At 44.1% G+C, this 16789-nt stretch overlaps 1 protein-coding gene across 1 annotated transcript in view; it reads right to left on the bottom strand.

Annotated features, from left to right (window-relative positions):
• The window catches only part of ZWINT (ZW10 interacting kinetochore protein), a 49827-nt gene that overhangs the window by 14524 nt on the left and 18514 nt on the right, over positions 1-16789 (bottom strand). Inside the window, exons 7-8 of the mRNA XM_078664135.1 lie at positions 16152-16326; positions 11083-11222 (exon numbers count right to left, since the gene is read on the bottom strand). Coding sequence (XP_078520261.1) covers positions 11083-11222; positions 16152-16326 — 315 coding nt within the window. The remainder of the gene's footprint in view (positions 1-11082; positions 11223-16151; positions 16327-16789) is intronic.

Raw genomic sequence — 16789 nt, 5'->3', positions numbered from 1 at the left:
GCTACAGACCCAAAACCCACAGGGGGAAACGCAGTCTCAAACGAGGAATACCGAAGGAAACTCAGGTCAGGCACACACAGGAACTGACTGACTCTAACACTGTCCAAGTGATTAACCTTTCTACCTTTCCCCTCACTGCAGATATGGTTTCTTTACTCAGTAAAGGTTTGAACTTTAACCCATATAATACTGGTGATATCTGTCAGAGTAAGATTGATATTTTTAGATTTATACGAAATCTGAAATTGAAAAAACATTTTGCATGTAAATCTAATGTTCCCAGTGCTTGTGGACCCTCACGTATTGTTTTTGACACAGACATTTTGACCATTAAAGATGTTCAAGCAACTCATCTGCTTCTTTCCTTAACAGATAGAGAAGATAGCCCCTATGACATGGAGAGGCTTCTAGAAGAACTTGATATTGAAACAGAGTATGGCATGGCCAGTGGGCTAAAGAGTAAATCTAGGTGGACCCCCACTCTTTCTGGGGGGAATGCCATAGATAATTTCCATAGGCATGTCCTTGAAGACATAAATAAAGTGAACTTTAAGAACCTGAATGACAAATTCAAATTTAAGGACAATCTGACTAAAGGCGAACGTCTTGCACTCTCGATTCTTAGTGACAATCCCAATATCATAATTAGGGAGGCTGACAAGGGAGGTAATGTGGTTGTGATGAATCTCGTTGACTACAACAACGAGATTCTTACACAACTTAGTGATAACTCCTGTTACGAGCAAATTTCCCACAACCCGATGGGTCCTTTAACTATTCTAATCAACAAACTACTTCTTGAATGGAAACAATCAGGCCTTTTGAACGAGGACGAATACCTTTATCTAAAGGTTTTTAGACCTACATTCCCATGGTTGTATACACTCCCCAAAGTACATAAGAATTTACCATTCCCTCCTGGAAGACCAATTGTCTCGGGAATAGGGGGCCCGACAGAGAGACTTGCGGAGTATGTCGACCTATTCATAGGCCCCTTGGTCAAAAATCTACCTTCTTACATCCAAGATTCCAAACATATCCTAGGAATTATGTCGGATATTGACTGGCAAACGGATACCTTTATAGTGACATTGGATGTGGTGTCGCTATACACCAGCATCAATCCTATTTTGGGAATGCAAGCCATGGAGAAAATGCTCTCTAATCAACCAGCTTCGCTGTGGGCTCACACGAAGATGTTACTACACATGATGAGAATCATTTTGGACAATAACTTTTTCATCTTTGACCGCAAATGGTTTCGACAGACAAAAGGGGTGGCAATGGGGTCTAAATTTTCTCCCTCGTTTGCCAACCTGTTCATGGGGGCACTTGAGTCAGACCTCATTTGGGGCCCCAAAGGTTCATCTTATATCGACTCAATTCTGTTTTGGGGTCGATATATCGACGATTGTCTTTTACTTTGGTCTGGAACCTTAGATTCTTTATCCAATTTTTTCAGTTATCTTAATGAGAATACATGGGGCATACAATTCACCATGCAACATAGCAAAGAAAAGATGGAATTCCTTGATCTTGAATTTTACGTAAAAGAAAATGAACTCCATAGTAGACTTTACAGAAAACCTACTTCATGTAACTCTATTCTCCATGCTTGCAGCGCTCATCCCACACACCAAATAAAAGCCATACCTTATGGTGAATATCTCAGAGCCAGACGCAACTGTAGTGAATCTAAAGAATTTGATAATTGTTTGGAGAACATGGAAAATAGATTTCTTAGTAGAGGCTACCCCTTTAAAGTTCTGAAATCTGCAGAAAAAAGGGTTTGTCGCGCCTCAAGGCCTGATTGTCTAAAGAAGCGTACCGAAACGGAGTCCTCTATTCAAAAAATCAGACTCATTACTGAGTTCAATGCACTGCACCAGACAATTTCCAGAAGCTTTAATAAGCATTGGAAAATATTAACTGAGGATACAACCCTGAAAGAATGGCTACCAGCAAGACCAGCCATCACATACAAAAAGGGATTCACTCTGAAGAATAAACTCAGTCCCACAGTTCCACACAATACTTCAGCCGTAGACTGGCTCACCACACGGAGCCTAGGCTTCTACAAATGCGGCTTCTGCTCTTTATGTGTTTGGGCCAAACATGGAACGAAGACTTTCACAGGACATGATGGTGTCACTTACAAAATCAGACACAATATCACGTGCATTACCAGATATGTTGTTTATATCATTGAATGCCAATGTGGCAAGCAATATGTGGGTAGCACCATCAGACCCCTGAAGGAAAGACTTGCTGAACACATGAGAGCCATCCAGAAAAGAGATCCAAAATACCCGGTTGCCCTGCACGTTGCTACATGTCAACCACTTGAGGATGAAGTGAAGGTACGTTTCTTTGGTATTGACCTGATCCCTCCAAACATTAGGGGGGGCAACAGAGAACTCACTTTGAGACGTAGGGAGGCCACGTGGATCATGCGTTTGTTATGCGTAGAACACGGGCTAAACTTTGACCCTGAGCTTCAATTTTTCTTGGGGAATTGAATATTTGAAACCTAATAATTCTGTATTTACATTCATTTTGATCAACTGATTACATTTAATATGTTATCCTACATGAATTTGGTGTTAAATAAGGTGAATCGCAGAAAACTACTTTCGTTGTAATCAATGTTGACTATTATGTTTGAACATGGATGAGATTCTTATTTATAATTTACCTTTTTGTCAGTACACTGAGTTACCTATTGTTTCTGAACAAGTGCCAGTTCTTAATGTATGGATATATGTTCTAAAGTCACCATTCACCGCGTGGGGTTTTTTCGAAGCAACTCTTATGGGTGCACCATTCGTTTTCAGTCTACGTGATTAATTGGCTAGTAGTGCTATACCCAGCCACTTTGGCATCTATATTTTCTATTTTTTATTTCTATTCTTTGACTTTTATTTCTCCTGTTACATATAATCGCCACTCTAGCGAATGTAAAATTGCTCAGATTACCTGTCCACACCAGGGGTCTTTACTCTTACCATTGCACAGCGATAGATAGAGTTGCCCTGGTGGACATATCGTGCTACTCTTACTAGATAGCCCTGCACTAGGATGCGGTAACCGATCTACATACACCCTCAATACCAGATGGGTTTATGTGCTAAGTGGATACATCACGTCACTCGTATTAGATGTAGCCTGGTCATTCTATTTTACTATACTTCTGATGCTGGTATCGATCAGCCTTCACCGAAATACAAATCGGGTTAAATTTGTACAATTTGGTCTAATAACAATTTTAAGATTAATTGGAGACTGACCATCGCTGGTTGGTGTCGCAGTTTATTCATTTACAGAAATAAGCTTTTCGGTTTTTCACCCGTTTTGTGCCCCGCTATTATTATAATTTTGTATACTTTTCCTCACCCAAAATGGTGGCTAAATATGACCTTTAGACTTCCTTGCAATGCACTCTAGTAGTGTGTGCTCGGCAAGCATGAATAGGGTTCCGTTTTCCGGTCACGTGTCCGTCCATGGAACACGGCGACCGGGAATACTCAGAGGAGGGATTCCAAATCACAGGTGAGAGGCTAAACTGGCCGTTTTTCGGCTTACAGTCCGCTAATCGTGCGGTTCTTGACCTTGTGCTTTTGCCGCTTTCTTGTTTTCCCAAGCGCACCGCTTGTGCTACAGTAACCGAGCTAACTACTCCAGCCCTTAGTATTGGATCCCCTCCCGGTACAATCTGACACGTACACGTGTACAGGTATGTAAGTTACTAAATTTCTTTTCTCACAATTCTGTCGTTTTGATTTAAGTCATTGCGAACGGGTTTTTTCAGTGTATCACTTTGCTATGCCCAATAGATAATGTAACAGGAACCTGATTTTTAGTTATGGACTTTGTCATTTTTCTCCAATTCCCTACAGTCTCTTTACTCATTCACCTTTGCGCCTCAGTGAGCGCGAACTTTGAGAATCTAGTCGTATTCCAAACCCGGAACTGATTTTCTCTGGATTACTTACACAGTGATCTTCGTTTAGATCTTATACAGGGTAAGCGAGATTGAACTTTACCCAACGTACCTAGGCACCCTGTGATTACAATCACGTGCCTCTCTCTTCCTTTTCCTTCCGTTTTAATGTGGTTTTCTAAACTACATTCTCTCCATTGTGTTCTTAGATTCAGCGCCATTCAACTTCAACGTTTTTGCTCTAACCATTAGATGCCTGGGTCTTTACCAGGTAGGCGATTAGTAACTAATGTGAGACACTCTATGTGCATGAGAACCCCCTCACAAGAGAGATTTAGCTATCCTGCACGGAGCATGACACTCCTTCATCAAAGCACTTTTAATGCTTCTTGCACCCTGACCCCTTCATCATTTGCGGATCTGCTTGAGCATGACCATATAGGTGATGCATTACGAATGGATACACAGTATATTCTATTTCTAGCTTGGCCTGCACCATTATCACGATATAGGCATGCGGATGCACACAGTTGTTTTTATATATAGGCACGAATAGAGACGGTAGACACACAACACCCGTGTGTGATTCTCACAATCACGATCACCACTGTGCGCACCTGGGATATGAAAGTATGTATTACACATGCTATAAACTAAACGTCTTGTACATATGTTGTTTTATCTTTTGTCAGCCCTGAAGAGTCGTGTTGACTCTACTTTTAAACACGACGAAACACGTGTCGGCTGAATGTGGATCCAAATAAACGTTTGGGACTTTGAAAATACAAGATCTGCTGTTGTTCTCAACTTTATTGTAATTACTGTTTTATATGTCATTGTACTGCTTTGTGGTTGCGAGAGCTTTGCTTTTTTTCTCATTATTGAAACTCTTTGAGTTCATTTGAACGGTTAGGGTTATCCCGTTCGCTCTTCACGCACCACGCTATAAATACTATTCTCTCACTACACTATAACGTTTACTATAGGCAGAGCGCCTTCCATCTGCACTTAAATAACCCTCCTAGCTGTCTCCTTGATTGTTTCCAGGGTAGGCGCCTCCACGTTATTTCACTTGTACTATTTAATTACCCCCAGTATGGACAGGGATAAAGCAGCATCAGATCTTTTTGAAAACTTAGCCAAGGGAATGCCCACACATCAGGCATCTGCCACTACAGGTCCTGCACCTGTGGAGGGACTCAGGGAAAAGTTTTTCAAGCTAGAAAAGCTTAAGAAACAAGAAAATTCTCGTTGGTGGGATGGAACCACCCTTAATTACTACAGAAAGATCAAACAGATTCCTAGAGGTCTACGATCTCAGACCTTTCCCACGTATGACAATCTTGATATTGACCTAATGGTCAAGTGGGAAGAATCTCTTAATCATAATTCAATGACTCTAATAGATATACTAATAGAGAGTGCCGAACGCAAGTCTGCTAAGCTTCTATTAGAAATCTCTACCCTAGAACAAGAGATTAAGGATTTAAACAAACCCGAGTCTACTATAAAGAACTATACCATTATGGACGAAATTCTCCTTAAACACCAGGCGGAAATCAAAACCAGGAAAGCACGCCAAATCAGAAGGGATGAGGCGGACTATAGAAATGGGAGGGTCTACACGTATGAACAAAAATATGATTCCTTAGTTCCCAAGTCTAAACAAGGCTCCCAGTCAGGTAGATCGACTACGGCGAGCTCAGTCGCTTCTAGCACGTCCTCACTGAATTCTACTGGACTCAGTGAATCTGAAAATGAAAGAATAGACAGTACTGAGATGGGCAATATGCCCTTTTTTTTAGAAATGGAACGGATCAGAAAGGGCAACAGGACAGTTCCAAACAGGGGCGCTACAGACCCAAAACCCACAGGGGGAAACGCAGTCTCAAACGAGGAATACCGAAGGAAACTCAGGTCAGGCACACACAGGAACTGACTGACTCTAACACTGTCCAAGTGATTAACCTTTCTACCTTTCCCCTCACTGCAGATATGGTTTCTTTACTCAGTAAAGGTTTGAACTTTAACCCATATAATACTGGTGATATCTGTCAGAGTAAGATTGATATTTTTAGATTTATACGAAATCTGAAATTGAAAAAACATTTTGCATGTAAATCTAATGTTCCCAGTGCTTGTGGACCCTCACGTATTGTTTTTGACACAGACATTTTGACCATTAAAGATGTTCAAGCAACTCATCTGCTTCTTTCCTTAACAGATAGAGAAGATAGCCCCTATGACATGGAGAGGCTTCTAGAAGAACTTGATATTGAAACAGAGTATGGCATGGCCAGTGGGCTAAAGAGTAAATCTAGGTGGACCCCCACTCTTTCTGGGGGGAATGCCATAGATAATTTCCATAGGCATGTCCTTGAAGACATAAATAAAGTGAACTTTAAGAACCTGAATGACAAATTCAAATTTAAGGACAATCTGACTAAAGGCTAACGTCTTGCACTCTCGATTCTTAGTGACAATCCCAATATCATAATTAGGGAGGCTGACAAGGGAGGTAATGTGGTTGTGATGAATCTCGTTGACTACAACAACGAGATTCTTACACAACTTAGTGATAACTCCTGTTACGAGCAAATTTCCCACAACCCGATGGGTCCTTTAACTATTCTAATCAACAAACTACTTCTTGAATGGAAACAATCAGGCCTTTTGAACGAGGACGAATACCTTTATCTAAAGGTTTTTAGACCTACATTCCCATGGTTGTATACACTCCCCAAAGTACATAAGAATTTACCATTCCCTCCTGGAAGACCAATTGTCTCGGGAATAGGGGGCCCGACAGAGAGACTTGCGGAGTATGTCGACCTATTCATAGGCCCCTTGGTCAAAAATCTACCTCCTTACATCCAAGATTCCAAACATATCCTAGGAATTATGTCGGATATTGACTGGCAAACGGATACCTTTATAGTGACATTGGATGTGGTGTCGCTATACACCAGCATCAATCCTATTTTGGGAATGCAAGCCATGGAGAAAATGCTCTCTAATCAACCAGCTTCGCTGTGGGCTCACACGAAGATGTTACTACACATGATGAGAATCATTTTGGACAATAACTTTTTCATCTTTGACCGCAAATGGTTTCGACAGACAAAAGGGGTGGCAATGGGGTCTAAATTTTCTCCCTCGTTTGCCAACCTGTTCATGGGGGCACTTGAGTCAGACCTCATTTGGGGCCCCAAAGGTTCATCTTATATCGACTCAATTCTGTTTTGGGGTCGATATATCGACGATTGTCTTTTACTTTGGTCTGGAACCTTAGATTCTTTATCCAATTTTTTCAGTTATCTTAATGAGAATACATGGGGCATACAATTCACCATGCAACATAGCAAAGAAAAGATGGAATTCCTTGATCTTGAATTTTACGTAAAAGAAAATGAACTCCATAGTAGACTTTACAGAAAACCTACTTCATGTAACTCTATTCTCCATGCTTGCAGCGCTCATCCCACACACCAAATAAAAGCCATACCTTATGGTGAATATCTCAGAGCCAGACGCAACTGTAGTGAATCTAAAGAATTTGATAATTGTTTGGAGAACATGGAAAATAGATTTCTTAGTAGAGGCTACCCCTTTAAAGTTCTGAAATCTGCAGAAAAAAGGGTTTGTCGCGCCTCAAGGCCTGATTGTCTAAAGAAGCGTACCGAAACGGAGTCCTCTATTCAAAAAATCAGACTCATTACTGAGTTCAATGCACTGCACCAGACAATTTCCAGAAGCTTTAATAAGCATTGGAAAATATTAACTGAGGATACAACCCTGAAAGAATGGCTACCAGCAAGACCAGCCATCACATACAAAAAGGGATTCACTCTGAAGAATAAACTCAGTCCCACAGTTCCACACAATACTTCAGCCGTAGACTGGCTCACCACACGGAGCCTAGGCTTCTACAAATGCGGCTTCTGCTCTTTATGTGTTTGGGCCAAACATGGAACGAAGACTTTCACAGGACATGATGGTGTCACTTACAAAATCAGACACAATATCACGTGCATTACCAGATATGTTGTTTATATCATTGAATGCCAATGTGGCAAGCTATATGTGGGTAGCACCATCAGACCCCTGAAGGAAAGACTTGCTGAACACATGAGAGCCATCCAGAAAAGAGATCCAAAATACCCGGTTGCCCTGCACGTTGCTACATGTCAACCACTTGAGGATGAAGTGAAGGTACGTTTCTTTGGTATTGACCTGATCCCTCCAAACATTAGGGGGGGCAACAGAGAACTCACTTTGAGACGTAGGGAGGCCACGTGGATCATGCGTTTGTTATGCGTAGAACACGGGCTAAACTTTGACCCTGAGCTTCAATTTTTCTTGGGGAATTGAATATTTGAAACCTAATAATTCTGTATTTACATTCATTTTGATCAACTGATTACATTTAATATGTTATCCTACATGAATTTGGTGTTAAATAAGGTGAATCGCAGAAAACTACTTTCGTTGTAATCAATGTTGACTATTATGTTTGAACATGGATGAGATTCTTATTTATAATTTACCTTTTTGTCAGTACACTGAGTTACCTATTGTTTCTGAACAAGTGCCAGTTCTTAATGTATGGATATATGTTCTAAAGTCACCATTCACCGCGTGGGGTTTTTTCGAAGCAACTCTTATGGGTGCACCATTCGTTTTCAGTCTACGTGATTAATTGGCTAGTAGTGCTATACCCAGCCACTTTGGCATCTATATTTTCTATTTTTTATTTCTATTCTTTGACTTTTATTTCTCCTGTTACATATAATCGCCACTCTAGCGAATGTAAAATTGCTCAGATTACCTGTCCACACCAGGGGTCTTTACTCTTACCATTGCACAGCGATAGATAGAGTTGCCCTGGTGGACATATCGTGCTACTCTTACTAGATAGCCCTGCACTAGGATGCGGTAACCGATCTACATACACCCTCAATACCAGATGGGTTTATGTGCTAAGTGGATACATCACGTCACTCGTATTAGATGTAGCCTGGTCATTCTATTTTACTATACTTCTGATGCTGGTATCGATCAGCCTTCACCGAAATACAAATCGGGTTAAATTTGTACAATTTGGTCTAATAACAATTTTAAGATTAATTGGAGACTGACCATCGCTGGTTGGTGTCGCAGTTTATTCATTTACAGAAATAAGCTTTTCGGTTTTTCACCCGTTTTGTGCCCCGCTATTATTATAATTTTGTATACTTTTCCTCACCCAAAATGGTGGCTAAATATGACCTTTAGACTTCCTTGCAATGCACTCTAGTAGTGTGTGCTCGGCAAGCATGAATAGGGTTCCGTTTTCCGGTCACGTGTCCGTCCATGGAACACGGCGACCGGGAATACTCAGAGGAGGGATTCCAAATCACAGGTGAGAGGCTAAAGTGGCCGTTTTTCGGCTTACAGTCCGCTAATTGTGCGGTTCTTGACCTTGTGCTTTTGCCGCTTTCTTGTTTTCCCCAGCGCACCGCTTGTGCTACAGTAACCGAGCTAACTACTCCAGCCCTTAGTATTGGATCCCCTCCCGGTACAATCTGACACGTACACGTGTACAGGTATGTAAGTTACTAAATTTCTTTTCTCACAATTCTGTCGTTTTGATTTAAGTCATTGCGAACGGGTTTTTTCAGTGTATCACTTTGCTATGCCCAATAGATAATGTAACAGGAACCTGATTTTTAGTTATGGACTTTGTCATTTTTCTCCAATTCCCTACAGTCTCTTTACTCATTCACCTTTGCGCCTCAGTGAGCGCGAACTTTGAGAATCTAGTCGTATTCCAAACCCGGAACTGATTTTCTCTGGATTACTTACACAGTGATCTTCGTTTAGATCTTATACAGGGTAAGCGAGATTGAACTTTACCCAACGTACCTAGGCACCCTGTGATTACAATCACGTGCCTCTCTCTTCCTTTTCCTTCCGTTTTAATGTGGTTTTCTAAACTACATTCTCTCCATTGTGTTCTTAGATTCAGCGCCATTCAACTTCAACGTTTTTGCTCTAACCATTAGATGCCTGGGTCTTTACCAGGTAGGCGATTAGTAACTAATGTGAGACACTCTATGTGCATGAGAACCCCCTCACAAGAGAGATTTAGCTATCCTGCACGGAGCATGACACTCCTTCTTCATCAAAGCACTTTTAATGCTTCTTGCACCCTGACCCCTTCATCATTTGCGGATCTGCTTGAGCATGACCATATAGGTGATGCATTACGAATGGATACACAGTATATTCTATTTCTAGCTTGGCCTGCACCATTATCACGATATAGGCATGCGGATGCACACAGTTGTTTTTATATATAGGCACGAATAGAGACGGTAGACACACAACACCCGTGTGTGATTCTCACAATCACGATCACCACTGTGCGCACCTGGGATATGAAAGTATGTATTACACATGCTATAAACTAAACGTCTTGTACATATGTTGTTTTATCTTTTGTCAGCCCTGAAGAGTCGTGTTGACTCTACTTTTGAACACGACGAAACACGTGTCGGCTGAATGTGGATCCAAATAAACGTTTGGGACTTTGAAAATACAAGATCTGCTGTTGTTCTCAACTTTATTGTCATTACTGTTTTATATGTCATTGTACTGCTTTGTGGTTGCGAGAGCTTTGCTTTTTTTTTTTTTTTTTTTAACAGCGACAGCATGGTTTTGCACGGTAGAGGTTAGCCCTGCGCATCACTGAGAAATCTACTGCATAACTTCTGCACATCAAGCAAAAGCAGCAGCCTACCTTATGCAAATCACAAGGTGACACCAGTAGCTTACCTTGTGCAGAGCACCTGGAAAAGGCTACAGTATCCTCTGCTGGTCCCCTGGCGGCTAGTCACTTTCTGGCAGCCTGCCTAGTACAAGACTACAGCTTGCAGCACGTGACCAGTTGACAGCGGCAGTGTACGTTTTGTGCATTACAAAGGGAGAGTCCCTAACACACTGGCAGCAAATTAACAGGTAATAGTATGTCATGGAGTGACCACAAGGGACCCTGTACCCCCTTGACCTAAAGCAGCGACCAGAGCCATCATGGCTCGCCGGATGAGACAGGAGGACAGGCACATGGGATGAGAGGTCAAGGTGCGAGGTTACTACTTTACTTGTCTTGAAGTCCATCCAGCTCTTGCAGTAGCCGGGCCTGGCTCCGGTAGGTGTTCTGCATTTCCAGTACGGCCATCTTGACATCCAGGACATGCTCTTCCAGCATGGCATCAGCCGGGGTGACAAACGTGCTGTCGGTCTGAAGAGGGAAACAAAAAGAAACCAAGCTGAAATGGCTTGACTCCAATAAACCAGATAGTTCCAAGTTAGCCCGCTCTATCCAACATCCGTCTCCCTCAAACATGTGTGAACGGAACCTCCATATACAGCAGAGTTTGCTTAGGGAGACGCCAAGCGAATGCACAGCATCTGAAGATACCAAGTCTAATTGTTTTGAAGCTGAACAAGATCACCCTAGGGGGACCTATGCTGATGGCTCCTGTAATGCAAGAGCAGCTCCAATTTGAATGTTTTGCAGCAAAGGCTTGCTGTCTCTGCATATCCCTTATGGGCAGACCCAAGGCGTGCGATGGCCCATGTCCAAGTGACCGACGCAGAGGGCAAGTTATGAAGGAAGTCACCCAAGTTTCCCCTTGTGCTCTGGCAATTAGAACAGAGCGTGTGTTTGCACTAAACTCACAGGGCCTGCAGGGCTTTCCAAGAGAAGGGCATCTCTCCTTTGGCATCCAGGGAATTCATCAAACAAATCACTGAATAACCTCATTCGACACAACGAGAAGCAGAGGACAACCCTTGTTCAATCAAGATGAAACACAAAGTCCCTTACCCGAGGATATCTCCCTTCTGCCACAGGTAACACCCAGCCATATGCATCCCCCCAAACACCCCAGATGAAGCTGTGCAAGCTTCTTCCCTTGGAGTTGAGACCCCAAAACAAAATACATATGGCTGCCACGAAAACGGTCCTATGTGGGCCTGCCATGGGCTAACAAGATCCTCTCAGAGCGGTGACCTGTTTGGGAGAAAGACACATGCCCAGATGTTCTAAATGCCCCACTCTCCTGGTCCAATCTGGAGCTACAAGGATGACATGGGCCTGGTAGCTTCAAACTTCAGAAATTGAGGCAGAGGCAGATCCTCCGTAATGGCAGAGGAGCGTCGCCCCACTGCTCAGCACCAACAAATGAAAAAATAAAATGATCAAACAATTTTATTATCATTATATTTTTCATTCCCTGACTGAGTGAGTCGATGCCGCGGGTGTAGGGCGCGGCGAAGCCATCCTCCATGGGCAGCAGATAGGAGGAGTGGTGGGCACTTTAAGATGGCCGGCAAATCCAGCATGCGTATTTAGATTTTTCCAAACCAGCTGTGTTGTATAGCTGGGTGGAGAAAACTCCACGCGCCGGAGGGAGAGTTAAATCCACCCGCTCGTGCCAATCCCAGCACTGGTCTCATGCAGAGTAATAGCATGAGAGCAGCGTCTGGATTGGGTGCAGAGTATAGTAGCCTGTGCTGTGTGGCTGCAGGGAGCAAAGGAGGATCAAGGCGACTGGGAGCGGCAGGTGTTTAAATTTATTTCCCCAGCACTGCCCCAGCACTGTTGCTAGCAGCCACCATTGGGCAGCACGAGAAAGCATATAGGAGTCCTGTGCTACACTCCATACAGAATGCCTCTCCTAGCAAGAGTTTGAGGAACTCAAACATGCAAAAGTGTTGACATCTCGTGCCGCCCTACACCTCTCCCCCCTTCTGTCCAGTTGCAGTGGAGCCATCGCCACTGCACCCCGCGCGCAGTCACCTCCTGGATGACATCTAAAAGGTTACCCTTGTACTGGGGCCAATTGGCAACCAGGATGCACGAGACTAACATGCCAAGAAGCCTCAGAACTGCTCTTAGTGAGGTGTAACTCAGCTCATTAATTATGAACCCAAACAATGCCAGCAGGTTCGCAGATCTCAAGAGGGTCTATAAAGGACTGCAGCGAGCCCGCCTTCAACATCTAGTTGTTGGGGGAGGGGGAAACTGGCATTCTCAGCCATTATTTTTATAAACACCTGAGGGGCACTTATGAGGCTGAAGGGCCTACCTTGAACAGCAGATAACTTCTACGGGACTGCAGGATGAGCATGTGAAAATACGTGCCCGGAAGGACCAAGATCAACATCCAGTTGCCTGGATCCAGGACAGGCGGAACACGAGTAATTAGTCAGTAAGGCACCCCCTCGATGGCTCTGTTTGAGAGTAGGACTCGCACCTTCAGCATTAGAATAAACAAGGGCTTCTCCGAGAGTTGTCCTGGTTTGGGAGGGAGGTGCAGAAAAACTGTAGGTCATAACATGCTGAACAATCAGGAGGACCGGTCTGTCGGATGTCATGATCACCACCCTTGGGGAAGATCTTGGCTTCTGCCTCCCACAGGGTGGTTGAGCGCCTGTACTGGCAAGCTGAAGCATCTTGGAGGCTATTGTCCAGGGGGACGGAGGATCCAGAGGAATGAAACCCAGGATGACCTGCGAGCTGCTTCTCAGATCCAGGCCCCGGAAAGGACTGAGGTGGATGTCGAGTGGGCTGGGAGACTGGCATTGCCTGTACCACAACCCCTTGCAGCAGCCTCGGAAAATACTGAACTGGCGTGGGAACTATCTAGCAGGGGCCGAAAGATCCAAAGAGCATGCAATCTCTCTACTCTACCTAAAGCATTCCAAGGCAGAATTGGCTATTTTGCCAAATAGAAGCGAGCCATCGAAAGCCATAGCCTTAAGGGAGACCTGTGCGTGTCTCAGAAATGTGACAAAAGCATCCAAGCATGATGAAGAGTACCACAAGGGTGCCACCAGCTTACTACAGACAACCAGTAGCCAACCAATCATGTATTCGGGCTGTATTTGAATAATCTGGAATGGTCTGAGCCAAGAAGACCTTAAGTTCTTCTGGTTCGCCTGAAAGACTTTCTGGTCATGTCCCAGAGGGCATATGCCCACTGGCCCAATAAACAAACCGCATTAACTGATCGCTGTGCTAGACTAGCCAAGGGGAGCATTTGCTAACGCAATATTCGGACTCCTAATTTGGGGCAGTTGTAGGGAACTAATTGGGGCTCACCTTGCTGTTGAAAGCCTGGACCACTAGACTGTTTGGAGTAGAATGCTGCCTAATGAAATCAGAGTGGTTTGGTGCCGGTCTATCAATTCTTGCCCCCGTCTATTCAACGGAGGGCACACACAGTACTTGGACCTAGTGATCATTAGGGTGTCAGTAAGGGCTTTGTTGAATGGAAGCAGGGGACCAGATGAGGCAGGCCCAGGTTGCAAAATATCTGTAAGGACATTGCTCTCGACTTTGACTGAAGGCAGTAGGAGGTCCAGGACCCCAGCTACTCATTGAGTTACCATAACCAAGGTAGCACTCTTCCACTGGCAGCTAAAGAGGCAAATTCAACGGTGTAACAAGAGGAGTATGAAGCCCACTGGCCTCTTGTAAGTCTATGTAAAGACTGTCACCATAATGGGAGGCAGGGAGGGCAAATCATCCCCATCCACACCACGTCACCTTTGGTGGCAATCTCAGGTCAGAGTTGGAGCCAAAAAGACAGTGGGTCCTTGGAGGGCACTTCTGCATTAGTGAAGTATAGGATCAGACTCTGGCTATATGGGGACTGGGTGCACTGTAGTAGACTCCGAGCACAACCCTGGTAGGTGTCTAGCAAATGCCATTTCATTGTTGGACATCTAAGTTGGTACCAGATTCAGCTCCAGTGAAAAAGGAGGGACAGATGCAGGCCGCGGAGCTGGGGTATAAAATGCAGCAGAGTTGGTGCTGGACTTACGACTGCTTCCATGGGTTCCGACTGTGCAGAGGACGGCTCCACCAGCAATAGTATGATGGAGGGCCACTGCGGATCCTTTGGGCCCCAAAGCATGCCAGAAGAATGCCAAAGATACACAGCATGGCCTCCTTAATGGCTGGACCTGCTGCTGCGTTGCAGATGGCCCGGGGAATTCTGCTACATCAGGATCAGCTCTTCAATTGGAGATCAAAAGCAAGACAAATTGGCACCTTTACACCCTCACGACGTCTCTTGAGAATGGAAGGATGGAGTAGAGTCCAGCTTCCCTTTCTTGTGTTTCCACCCAGATTCCAACTGTGAAGGAGACTTCTTGCGAGTGCACTCATTGCACGACCGATCTGTGCCCCGAACCCAAACACCAATGGCACATCATGCGAGTCAATGACGCGCATCTGTTATCTGCAATCATGGCATGGTTTGAAGCCTGTGGTTTTAGGATGGAACATTGTTCTTTTGCGCACTGGATTTAGTTTTGGGAGTCATCAAAAGGCAGACAAAAGTGGGAGCAGAGCTCCGGACCCCTATTCAAAGGCACAGAAACTAACTGATATTGCCAAGCAGGGGTGGCACTCATATGTGGCTCTGCTCTTTACTTCTGGGGCAGAATGAAGCCTACACAGAGCTGAATGCCGCCGCCTAGAAGCATGCAGAAGCATCGCTATGAAATGTTTCTGGATCCAGTCTGATATATGGAGAATATTCAGAAGATGAGGAGCTTTCGGTTAGAAGGATCTATCAGAAAAAAAATTATATAATTTATACAGCGAGTGGGTTAATGTATAAACCAGGCTGAGCCAGAGCCACGTGTAATGCATTTTAAACTTTTATTTCATGTATTTATAAAGCAGGCAAGGCGATGGGAAGCTGCTACTAACTGAGGATGATGGAGGGGAAGTAGGGGGTTCAGTGGGTGGGGGGGAGGGACAAAGGAGACTGAAAAAGGTGATCGGAGGAAGCAAGAAGAGGTCAGCTTGGGTGAACCATCTTGAGCTGACCAAGTTAGAGCCCATCATATTGTTCCTGAGAAAGGTGAACTCTTATTGCAGGAGTCTGAACTTGTGATTCTCAAAGTTGTGCTCCGGTGAAGCCAAATACATGTATTACCAGCAAGGTCAAGCAACAGGGTTGTATAAATGCTTTGAGAAAAATGCAATCTATGTTGAATGAAGGGAGCCGAATCACTGTTCAAGTGTTAGGGATCTCCTCACAACAACATCTGCAATAAAGACAATTCATTGTTTGCTACAAGACCAGGTGACGGGGAGGGAGCCTGTGCTGGCAGTAGGAAGGCAGGAACACTTCCTTGATTTTCTCACCTGGACCTGAAGTTTCTCATCTTTGGTCCAGCGCAAGGTCATCCTGAGGGGCTTCAGCGGATGCTCCTGCTGGACTGCGCCAGGATCCTGCACATCCAAAACAATGTCCTGTTCACCGACCGACACAAGCCGAATCCCACTCAAGCCTTCCAGGAGCTGCAGGAGATCAGAATCCCTAAAACAAAAACAAGAGAACAGCTGAGGAAGCGGCCCAGTCTAATCGACAACAGTTTGATTAGGATCCATTTCATACTTTTATAAAGCGCATGCATACCAGAAGTCTCAGAGCTAGAACGCTGACCCCAAGAAACAGAAGTATAAAGTCAGACAGTAAAACTATTCTAAGGGAAATACTCTCATTCATCTGGGAGGTTGCCAGTACTTCAATTTGTTACAAACGTTATGTATATACTTTTGCTGCCAGACTTGCAGAGGACGGTAATTCCAGAGTTATTCTAGGTTATTCCCCACCAGTGGAATCCAAGGTCACGTAGTCCCCTCCACCCTAGAATAACCGGGGTCTTTCACGTCCTAATCATTATGTGTTGTGCATGTGGTATTCATGTTGTGTACAAGTGTAGTATCTTTAGGTGTATGAATGTAGACATCTGCCATGACAGCGTCACCGCAGCATGCAG

Source organism: Lissotriton helveticus, chromosome 10, assembly GCF_964261635.1.
Source record: "Lissotriton helveticus chromosome 10, aLisHel1.1, whole genome shotgun sequence".
Lineage (NCBI taxonomy): Eukaryota > Metazoa > Chordata > Amphibia > Caudata > Salamandridae > Lissotriton > Lissotriton helveticus.
This window is presented reverse-complemented; position numbering and strand designations above follow the sequence as displayed.